The following is a 12,173-nucleotide window of genomic DNA, read 5'->3' as shown; positions in this document are numbered from 1 at the left end:
CCGGAAACCGTTCGGAGAAATAAAGATCGGCACTATTTCTCCGAACGTTCGGAGAAATAGTCACTTCGTAATATTTTAGGCAGGGCAACAAAAGTCTTGTGTGCTCTTGGTACCATTGGAAAACTTTTTAAAAACTATCTAGCGTCTAGACATTAATTACGTTCTGACATCTACATCTATCTATATTTGTCACAGCTCTCCTTATACTTACAAGACCATTGTACTTACTGGAAGACTCGCACAAAATACATCATGTCACAAAAGCCAAAGGTGAGTTTTATTCAATTTTGTTAGTTAAACTGCATGATCTTATACTGAAATTACCTTTTTTTGTGTTTCGGTTTTGTACATTCTCACTCTTTCTCTGTGAGCAATTTTTATGCTGACTTTTTTAAAATTCTAGTGATTTGCTAACCAACAATTTTCCCTATATTATAATATTCTCTTTTTCTGTTTAATTGGAGATATAAATATGTACATTTAAGGAGGTAAGGGTGGCCTGGTGTAAGAGGCAAAATAAGTCAGAAAATGGCTGCCAAAGTCTCGTGACTTCCAAAGCTTATTGAGTGTCTTAAGAAGTCGCAAATTTATATTTTTTGTTGTTACCTTTGATCTATGTTTTTCTAGAAAATTTACACAAAGATGTCCTTCAAAAGGACATGTTATAAAAATATGTAAGGTGTTCAGCAAAAAAAAAAATGTGTTAAAAATTGGGCAGAAAAACGCCCTTTTCTTCAATTTCATTATTTTGATGAGTGCCTAATATCACCAGGATGCCGCATATTATAATATTATATTATGCATCAATTATACTCAATTGGTCTGTCAACTATCTATGACAAATTTATAATTCTTGATGGAGACCAACGTTTTTAAATGAAGAAGGCATTCACATTTTACCCTTTATGAAAACTCAATGGCTACAGAACCAATCCTAACTGCTTGTATTGGCTATTATAAGAGGAAAAGTAACTTTTAAATTGAGCAAATGGAAAAAGATGTTTTCCGGTTTTTTTAATACTCTCTCAGTACATGAGAGTAGATGAGGAGAGGACAAGTGATGTGGACATTCCTCTACCTCTCTGGAGGAAACTTTGTTTTGCCGTTGGAGGAGCCCCGTACCAAATTACCAGCACCGTCATCGGCTTTTTCCTCAACATTTTCTTGCTTGAAGTTGCCCTGGTGAGTTTGTACCCCCATATTTTTGTAGGATTTGATCTAAGTACACAAAAACAGCTTTTCAGTGTTTACAACCTTAAATTTAGCCTAAATGTCGGTAGAATGGTATACATTTGGTATTGGGCAGGATAGCAGAAATGAAAATAAAGCGATATCAGCTGGAATCTAGTGGATATTTTAATCATGTGATGCATGGATTAACCCTATCCGTACATCATGTTTTACTATCGTATCCATACGACGTGGGAAACTCTGTGCCGCCACTTTCCAAAGAGGAAATTTACTCGTTAATCCGATCCGTACACTTTGTTTAGCAGTCTGTCAAAATTATTTTTTGAAAAATACTGAAAGTTTCAAAGAGATGTTGGCACTAGATCTAGAAGTATTCTAAGATGTGAAGAAACACAACCCCGTTGGTACAAAATGACCTCAGGGCGTACGGATGGGGTTAATGTATTACGTAGTCAGTCACAGTCTGTCAATTCACAGTTTGTCATTTCAGATTTTTCGATCAAATTGCTAATTTCCACTTGTCATGTTACTTTGTTATCACAGCTTTTTGGTCAGAGGCAGATAAGAGAAAAGCTCCAACTATTTTGTGTTGTTATCGACAGAATCTTTTTCTTTATATATTCGCAGCAGTTGTGCTTTTGCATTTTAAAGATAGTTTTGAAAACGACTCTGTGGTCTTTGTTGAAGATTAGCAAAACACAGGGTGAGAGAAATTGATGTCTTTGTGCTATCAGATTCTGTCTGTCTGTCTTTCTTTCTTTCTTTCTTTCTTTCTTTCTTCCTCTCTCTCTTTCTTTCTTTCTCTCTTTCTCTTTCTTTTTTTCTTTCTTTCTTTCTCTCTTTCTTTCTCTCTCTCTTTCTTTCTTTCTTTCTCTCTTTCTTTCTCTTTCTCTCTCTCTTTCTTTCTCTCTTTCTTTCTTTCTTTCTTTCTTTCTTTCTTTCTTTCTTTGTGGGTGTTGGTGTTGTTCATCCACTGCAGGATGTTGCCCTCCAAAAATTACCTCCATTCTGTTTAATCAGCTGTTTTTCCTGTCCAGGTTGTATCCATCTCCTCTCTGACATCATCTTGCCATCTTCTTCGTATCCTTACATCAGTTTCTTTACCGTGGTATTTTTCAGCTAGAACCAAAGTACGTCTCCATCATCTTGTTCAGTGGTAAGGCCTGGGATGCGATCACAGACCCGGGTATAGGTCTCCTGGTGCAGAGAACCAACACGCGATGGGGGAAAATGAGGCCGTGGTAAGAAAATCAGACAACGCTGTGTGTATCTTTGGCGTGTTTTTATTGCACTGGATTTTTCGGTGATTGCTGCTCTAGGTATTGCTGACAGTTACTGTTTTATAAAAAAAATGTTTTTAATGATGACTTTCGCAGTAGTGTATTGTCACATATTATCAGAGAGAAACTGGACCGACAATTGTGTTCTGATATCACATTGCTTCCAAGATTAGGAAATCAAACTATCTTGGCAAACAAGTGTGCGTAAACCTTTGTTGTTTTGTTGTTGGATTTTTCAGGGCTCTTGCTAATTATTTGTCCTCGTCGTTTTGTGCAAGAAAAATTCTGAAATTATGTAAAACTGAGCCCAAAAATGTGAAATTATGCGATTCTGTTAATTTTAACAAAGAATGATAGAGGAAATTAATCAGAAATTATGCAAAAAATGATCAAATTTTGTTAAATTATGCTTGGTGCATAAAACCACAGGGACAATTATTTGCAAGGTTTTTTTTGTTTTTTTCAGTTATTTACATGTTCTTCACATTAGGGGCACTCTTTTAGCTCAGTTGACATCATGCTGGAGTACTGTGTGAATGACCCTGGTTCAAATCCCCAACAAGGCGTTCTTGACCTTGTGTGTTGAAGGACTTGTTGAAGAAGAGAATTATATTTTGAGGTCCAGCATCTTAAAAAAAGTACGCACAGTTTTGAAAGGTGTGTTAAAGTGTTAGACCTTTGTCACACTTTTGTATCAGTGTCTATGTACCCTTTTTTAAATTTGATTGAAGAGTAGAGGCTCAAGGATAATGAGAAAAATATAATTCGAATGTGAAGCGAGCTGACAAAATGAGTTACTTCTCAGATTCAAGCCCTGAATACATTACATCACGCTTATGATTCGTATAATCAGTATGAAAAATAAAAAGCATGTTGTAATGACTCTCCGAACACTCAGTTAACTCACAACACAGCAGCTGACATGATCACGACTTCGCACGGATTTGCAAAGTGCTCACACGAAAAACACCACCTGACACGACTGTCCTACACGGCCAGTCGAGTAGAAAACTCCGGTGAGTAAAGACCTACCACAATGTCATACTTAAAGAATAGGACATCAATAGAAAAATCTACAAAATTGACCCCAGTGTCGATTTTTGGCCAATATCTCCATTTGTGGATTGCGAGAAGTAACTCATTTCGTCTACACGCCCCACAAATGGTTATTGTTTTGTTTTTTTTAATTTTACTAATACAGACATCCTTCGTTATAATTTTTTTTATCATCCTCAGGATCATCTTTTCGGCACCTCTGGCGTGCGCTGCTTACTTCCTGCTGTTCTATGTGCCGTGGGACATTGTCAGAGACGCTGACGGAAAGGAGGTCATTGACGCCAGTAATGCCGGAAAGTTAGGCTTCTACTTTTGCATGTTCTGCCTGTTTGAAGGGTTGCTATCTGTGAGTATATTCGAAGGGTGGAACTAGTTTGTCTTAATTAAAAGGAGGAAAGTTTGCTCCAGGCTTTAATGAAAGTTGTTGTTTGTGAACTGTGCATTAGATGGCGTCTATGGTGTAATGTTCTGGCTCTTCATCCATGCACACAGAAAACATGAATGCAGTTTCTTCTGCGTGGGGACATTATTTTATTGAGCATTTCTGTCTTTGTCTGTCTGATTGAGCATTTGTCTTTGTCTGTCTGATTGAGCATTTCTGTCTTTGTCTGTCTGATTGAGTGAGCATTTGTCTTTGTCTGTCTGATTGAGTGAGCATTTGTCTTTGTCTGTCTGATTGAGCATTTCTGTCTTTGTCTGTGTGATAGGTTGTCATGTCCCATCAGACTTTGGCCTCGATAGGTATGTCTTAACTCCTGGCAGCAGAGAGAGTTGTGTTCAGCTGTAGAGAAGTGTATTTTGATTGTTGTTTTGTCACTACTGTTTGAAGTAGGCATTTTAGTGTGTAAGTGTGTGTATGTGTCTGTGTAAGAGAGAGGGAGAGAGAGAGAGAGAAAGGGAGAGAGAGAGAGAGAAAGGGAGAGAGAGAGAGAGAAAGGGAGAGAGAGAGAGAGAAAGAGATAGAGAGAGAGGGACAGAGAGAGAGTAAGAGAGAGAGACAGAGAGAGAGAGAAAGCAAACACTGATAAGATGGTTGTCAACCCCTGAACTTGACCACACAAACTATCAGGCCAGAGGTCAATGAAAGTTCATTCATCATCTCCTAAAACTAAATGATCTGAATTAATTATGTCGCTAACCTCATAAAATATTTATTATCAGTAATTTACAATCAAGCAGCTCTCTCACATCAGGTATTAGCAGAGGAGAACTAGACAGAAATATATTTGCTGTGATAGAAGAACCTTGCTGTACTCATTGCTCTTATTGCAATAAGCTCAATTTTCTAGTGCCCTCTTCTCTATTTTGTTCAAATTTTTTGTGTACTGAATTTTATCTTCAGTGTTAGACAAATTGTGGCGTTTGAATTATAAATTTGATCTGTCACTTTTGGTCGTTTTGAGTTACTAAGACCATGAGATCAGAAAACAAATGTTCTATATGTTCTATCAAATTCGTAAGATTATTTGGCCGCTTTTAAGCACAAAGGGGCTTTCCCGAAAAATGCTGTATTGAGAAAATCGAAGGTAAAGTTTTTGCCCCCTGTTCAGTTTCTTTAAAAGACAAGGAGAGTTTTCTCTATGACCAAACAAATATACGCACCAATGAAACCAAACTTCTCCTATAGGTAGAGCAATGCCAACTCTACTCCTCAAGACAACAATTAGAACAGACATGCAGCTATTACAGAATGGCATCATGCAGAAGAGTTAACGCTCAGATACTACTTGATCGCTAACAACAACAATAACAGCAACACAAACACTCATCACGGTCGGCATTTCTTCAGAATGCCATTCACCATAGGTGGACATGCAGCCACTACCCAATGAAAGCTCCAGTGACGGAAGAAGGAGGAACTTCTGTGTCAGAGGTGACAGCACCAGAGGCGCCAACAACCCTCAGTCACAACCTGAAGTACAAGAAGGCGCATCTGGCACTGAATTAAGTTAATAATAATAACAGATAGCTTTTGTATAGCGCGAATCCCCACTCAACAGCAAGCCGTATGCGCTTCACAATCTATACTATTACCCCAACAGACCCGAGAACATTCTGAAACAAACTCAACTTCCTGGGCAGCATACAGTGCAAGTGGCCATTTATAGGCGCTATAACACTAACATACAGCAATAATGGCCATAATGTGCCGACAGGGGAGATGGAAAGCTGTGGAGAAGCGACATATTGTGCAACTCTTCATGACGCCGGAGAAAAGCCATCGATCTATTGACCGGCGCGGCGCCGGAGAATAGCCATTTGCTTCAAAAAGAACCTGTCTAAGACAGCCGACTATACAAATAACCACTTCCCATTTCCCCTGTGGTGTTTTTTTTTCTTCTATGTTGTAATGTGAGCCCAATCCTGAAAAATAGAAACTTCTCAATGAACACCAAAATGAAAGTTTTGAAATGCTATGTTTGGTCAACCTTTCTATATGGCTGCGAATGCTGGACAATCACTAAAGACATCTATCTATCTATCTATCAATCTATCTATCTATCTATCTATCTATCTATCTATCTATCTATCTAATGACTAAAATGAAAGTTTTGAAATGCTATGTTTGGTCAACCCTTCTATATGGCTGTGAATGGTGGACAATCACTAAAGACAGTGAAAATAAAATGGAAGCAACAGAAATGTGGTTTCTTAGGAGACTGCTAAGAGTATCGTGAAAGGAAAAGAAATCAAATGAGGTAGTGTTTGATGAAGCCCACGTGGGACACTTAATGTTTAAAAACAATCAGGAAATAGCAAATGCAGTTTTTGGGACACCTGAATAGACATAAGGGTCTTGAACATCTAGCTCTCACTGGTAAAATTGAGGGCAAGCGAGGCAGGGGAAGGCCCAGAACAACATACTTGGGGAACCTTAAACAAATGGGTAACGGTGAAAGATCAGAGAAACGTGGCTTTTTTTAGAGCATCCGAGCAAAGGAATGAATGGAGAACCATGATCGCCAATGTCTGTCGCAGATCTGGAACTGGATGATGATGATGATGATGATGTAGTAATGACACTGCCCACGGGGACCACCTGTCTGAGACGACGATTCTTTCGCCTTGACAGTGGATACTTGTCTTGGATAGGTTCAACTGTAATGTAATTGTCTTGGATAGGTTCAACTGTAATGTAATTGTCTTGGATAGGTTCAACTGTAATGTAATTGTCTTGGATAGGTTCAACTGAAATGTAATTTCTAAGTCTAATTAATTGTCATTTGTGTGTAAATTCTAATGCTTTGAGTTAACTTCTTCTAGTTCTGTTTGTCCTTTGTGTGTACCTCCCCAGTGCCTGCACGTTCCGTACACTTCTCTCACCATGTATGTGGCTACGAGGCAGAAAGACAGGGACTCCATTACTGCTATACGTGAGTCTTTTTCCTTTCTTTTACACAATAAGGTCATACAAGTGCTGAAGATTAGAGGTGTTTCAAGAGAGTAACAAACACCAAAAAAAAGAAGGAGGAGAGATCAAGACGATAGATATTTGAGAGGAAATTCTAAGGAGCAGACAACACCAGAGCATCCGCCAACCACCCACCTTTTTTGATTGTGAAGAAAATAAATTTGTAGATCTTTATTTAATATTGCTTGCACTAAAAGCAGTTCATTGTTTCTATTGTCAGCCGTGGGGTAGCTCCAGTGATAAGTCTCGTAACTCTTGTTTTGCCAATCCTTGATAAATCATTGGTTGATTGATTGACTGATGTCTGATTTTTATATGTCTCTACCGAAAACAAACTTTTTTTTTCGATGAGTAGACCCGTTGTTCTGTGTATTTTGTTTTCCGGACGCTGTCTTCTTGCACTTCATTCTTTTGTCTCTTTATATCGATGCACAAACGCACAAATAACTTGTGTGCATTATATGATAACATAAAGTGTGTGCAATATTTGTGTACAATATATTATTATATTTGCTAATATAAAGTCTGGTAACTGGCCTCTCCCCACATGACCTTCACCCTGTCTTTTGTCCTGCTCACTGGCACAACTGTTGAAAATCCTCTTGTGTGGAAAGAAATTAGAGTCGATGACTTTAGATTTGATTTTCAATAGATACATTCGAAGCGTATGTTGTTTGAAGAGTTTTTTAAAAGAAACTTTTCAGCTCTGATACAGGGAGTTTAAACTTAAAATATATTTCTTGAAATTGAAGATCATATCAAAAACAGTTTGAAAATCAAAATCAGCCTAACGACAGAAGTTATTCGGAGACGTCTCCAGTGAGAATCCTGGAACTATTCGGAGACGCACTCCCGCACACAGATGCACTGCTTTGAGGGGGTCAAACTGTGTATTATTTGCTGCATATCACACATATAGCCACTAAAACTGCCGCAAATCAATTATTTTCAAGAAAATTTCAAACTTAGCAGCAAAATATCAAATAATGGGTTAAAACAGGAGGGCATGCCCCCCTGAACCCCCCCAGATTTTTTCATTGGTCCAGAGGCACAAAGCATTTTGGTTGGTGTATCTCCGTCGGAGATGTCCCTGGATAGATTCTGCACAGCCTAACATGTGAAAACTGAGGTAAAATGTATAGGATGGTGTCCCGTTTTTATTGTAGTATTAGGACCCAGTTTAGATCATGAATACAGCCTCCTTACGTCAGTGGAGCATGTACATGATAATGCATTGAGTCTTGTACGTAAAGTACCATTGAAAGCTTTAATGTAATGTTATCCCTGAATGTGTTATATTTGGAGATTTTTAGATGTCTCTTGCTTACTATACTGTAACTGTAAGTATTATTTGACAATGCAGCAAATGTTTATTTGACGATACAGCAAATGTTTATTTGACGATACAGCAAATGTTTATTTGACGATACAGCAAATGTTTATTTGACAATGCAGCAAATGTTTATTTGACGATACAGCAAGAGTTTATTTGACAGTACAGCAAATATCTATTTGTGAGGCAGCGTGGAGGAATCAGGCTCTCGTCAAAATAATCAAAGTGAAGAAACTTGCATTTTTCCGCATGTTTCTGAATTTTTATCAAATTTTCTTTTTTTGGCTGAACACCTTTCATGCCCATTAAAGAACTCATTTCTATGCGGATTTTTCTGAAAAATGTTGATTAAAACTACAAAAAATGTAAATTTTCAGTTACCACGGACTCTTAAGCTAAGGAAATAACTAATCTTTGGCAGCCATTTTCTTACTAATTTTACCTCTGAAAACTAGTGACCCCCACCTCCTTCTTTCGCAAATATCTCGACTTGTATTCAAGATAAATGGATTTTTTAAAATACAAATAAAGACAAGTGAGCAAGCTATAAGATGATACCAATAACTCTACATGCCCAAAAATTGACGAGAGCCTGATTCCACCACGCTGCCTCACATTTGAGTTAGAAGCACTGGTTTTTTCTATTCTACAGCATGTGTTTTATTTTGATTTCAGGAATGGGATTTGAAGCTATAGGTGTCCTTATCGCTGTGGTTGTTCAAGGAATGTTTGTGTCGAGCACTCGGTGTAAGGGTGATGAAAAACATGTGCACAACTTCACAATCTCAGCTCAGGTGATTGTCTTGTACTGAATTATTGTAAAGATAAACAGTTGTGTGTTAGTTAGTTTTAGTAGAGTTTTTATAACGCTCGCAACTGCTTAAGGTCGTATGAGCGCCAAGGGATGGATGTCAACAGAGAAGTCCATACAGGGAATCAGGCTTACTCTGCTCACCTCTCTAGCTTCAACAGCACAAAGTCTGCTTCGACTATCAAGGCACCCCGGGAATAGCGGGTCACAAGAGAGTTGTGTGTTATGACAGTTTATTATTGTGCACTTACTTTTATTTTTACTTTTTCATCCTCTGTTGCCGCTAAGTGTCGAGGGGAGATGCAGTTATCTATGGTAGGCCAGCTCCGCAGCTCTTTCAGTTGTGATATTATGTTTTCTTAGGGTTTCCTTGACACCCTCGATCCACCTTTTGCGTGGCCTTCCTCTTCCTTTATAGCATGAGTGCTTGGTTATTGTGCAAATCTTGTAAATGTTTGGAAAAGCAGGTGGGCGCACCGTAGAGCTCGGTTGACATCATTTCAAATCCCTAATGTAGCATTCTGAACTTGGATTGATTGATGTGGCACATCAGGAAAGTCTCAGCCTTATGGGAGGGAAGTTTGTAGGTAGTCCTGCGTTGCCGAAGATGACGATGAAATCCTGCAGCTCATCTGTGGACGCGCATGTAGCTATGCAATCCGATCCTGGATGTACAATGTCTGTTGCAGTGGGGACACTGGAATGTCGTGGTTGGGGTGGTTGGATTATGTTTCCTCTCTCTTCTGATAGTCAGCTTCTCTCTGGCAGGGAAGTAGTACTTGGGCAATTTACTTCCTCTACATCTACCACCCAGGCAAAGCTGTATTGGTGGGTGGTTGGTGGGTGCTCTGGTGTGGTTTGCTCCTTCTTTCCTATCAAACATCTATCATCCTTATCTCCCCTTCTTCTTTTTTATGTTTGTTACTCTCTTGTAACACCTCAAATCTTCTGGCGCTCATATGACCTTATGCAGTTGCGAGCGCCGTAAAACCTCCACTCAAACTAAACTAAAAGCTGTATTGTGTATGCTATTTTAGTACAGCCTCTCAAGACCTGGAAGACCATATATATGTAACCAACTCGGCCTGGGGTTGTTGTAAAAGGCAGCGTTGGAGCAGCCCATGTCCTAAATACAGTCAAAACTGTGTAAGATGGCCACCCATTGTCCAGGAGAAAAGTGGCCGTATAAGACAGGTGGCCGTCTTAGGCAGGACTGATCAAGATGAAGAAAACAAACCATTCCCATCTGAGGTCCCAATCGACAGTAGCCGCATTGTTGTTGTTTTTGTTGTTGTTGTTGGTTTGTATTTTTTAACATTTTTATTTTGTTGCTGAGTTTGCACAATGGTGACAATAAAACGAAATGTGTCAGACGAGGAAGACCAAGTGCCATGTTAAAACAAACACATGGGTCGCCACCACTCGGAGAACGAGCGACGCTTCTGTCACAAGCTCATGTTGACGTCCTTTGTTACTTTGTTACAGACTGGGTAAACAGTGACCACTCATCTCACTTACGATTTGTGTTTGAGTTCTGGACGGGGCTTATGGGTTATGAGGGATCACACGCTTACTTCACCAGCAGCTGAAAATTGGTACCTATTGGTCAACAGTGGGAGGAGCCTACACAACATGATCGGTTGGGGGGACTACCTAACAACAACGACAGGTGACTGAATTATGACAGCTCCCCCACAACGCCAGGGGCCAATGCACAATTTATGACAAAACGTAATGGAGTCACTAAGGTGGCCGTCTAAGACAGGTGTTATTGCTTAGTGTGATAGGGGTTGTGTGTTAAAATATGGTGGCCGCTTTGGACAGGTGCCCGTTTTACACAGTTAAATTATAAAGAAAAAACGCAAGGGGGGGGAATGGAAAGTGACCGTTTGTACAGGTGGTCGTCTTATAGAGGTGGCCGTCAGGGCAGGTTTGACTGTAGTTTAAGTTATGTGGATGTAGTATAAAATGATACAATAAATAACATTCTCAAAAGTCCCCTGTGAATGAAGCAAAATACTTATTATGCTGCTCTCTTTTTAAAAAATAAATAACTCTCATGTGTTTTTTGTTTTTTTTTAAGTTGTGATATAGACTTTTTTTTATCTTCTTGTGACAACGGTGATTATTGCATGGTTTTAGACTAAAGTGTTAATTTTACCATTGATGTTTTCCAGCGTGATGCATACATGCAGGGGTCATCCGTGGTGATTGGCCTCTACTTGGTGTGCTGTCTCGTCGTCTTCTTTGGCTCTCGAGAGAAGAAAGGTACTTCATCTAGAATGTCAGAGTTTTTCTATTATCTCTTTGTGGTGGCCGAATTTTGCTATTCAAAAGGCTTTGTAATGATTGCATCGATCGATATGCGGTTTTCACCAAAAGATTCTTTTTAAAAAATTTATTTAGCCATCGCTTTTGTTGGCCGACGCTTCTGTCTCTGTAATTTTAGAAAATCCGCGAGGTTTTGTTTATTTCAAGTACGGCTTTCGTTCACTATCCGTGTGCACTGGTTCCACACCTTTGAAATTCTGAAGTGCACAACCACCAAAGTGGAATAGAGAATCAATCTAATCTGTACTTCTATTATACTATATTTGGCAACTTAGAAACACGTGTGTCACTTTTCTCTCAAGATTTATTGTTCCATTCCAATAGACTGTAATATAGTAGGCCAATGACTTTCAGTTGGTGTTAATGCACCGATCATTCCTTTCATCGAAAGGGGGCCCAGCTAGTAGTTATCTATTTATAGGTGTTTGGATTTTAATAATCACCCTCTGTGTAGCACATTTGAGGTAATTACAGTCATAATATTATGTTATTATAGAGGAAAACCTTCTACAAGGGAGGAGAACATTTACGGGCCCTCTCAGATTTTGAATATAGAACTTCAACATTATTTGGAAAGTTCATCAGCCAGCTGCTCAGGAATTGTTAACTCTTTAAACCCCATTGGACAGTGGGAGCGTCTGGTAGTAATCACCATGTTCCCCCATCGGGCGCTGGTAGCGTCTGGTAGTAATCACCATGTTCCCCCATCGGGCGCTGGTAGCGTCTGGTAGTAATCACCATGTTCCCCCATCGGGCGCT

General features: G+C 39.2%; 1 protein-coding gene across 1 annotated transcript in view; it reads left to right on the top strand.

Annotated features, from left to right (window-relative positions):
- The window catches only part of LOC101846768 (sodium-dependent lysophosphatidylcholine symporter 1-B), a 32,835-nt gene that overhangs the window by 3,111 nt on the left and 17,551 nt on the right, over positions 1–12,173 (top strand). The window contains exons 2-8 of the mRNA XM_035972355.1: positions 196–270; positions 1,030–1,182; positions 2,311–2,432; positions 3,708–3,873; positions 6,823–6,901; positions 8,948–9,066; positions 11,261–11,425. Of these exons, the coding sequence (XP_035828248.1) occupies positions 253–270; positions 1,030–1,182; positions 2,311–2,432; positions 3,708–3,873; positions 6,823–6,901; positions 8,948–9,066; positions 11,261–11,425 (822 nt within the window). The 5' untranslated portion in view covers positions 196–252. The remainder of the gene's footprint in view (positions 1–195; positions 271–1,029; positions 1,183–2,310; positions 2,433–3,707; positions 3,874–6,822; positions 6,902–8,947; positions 9,067–11,260; positions 11,426–12,173) is intronic.

This window comes from Aplysia californica, unplaced genomic scaffold (assembly GCF_000002075.1).
Source record: "Aplysia californica isolate F4 #8 unplaced genomic scaffold, AplCal3.0 scaffold00662, whole genome shotgun sequence".
Lineage (NCBI taxonomy): Eukaryota > Metazoa > Mollusca > Gastropoda > Aplysiida > Aplysiidae > Aplysia > Aplysia californica.
Note: the sequence above shows the minus strand (reverse complement) of the source record. Positions and strands in the feature narration are given on the sequence as shown.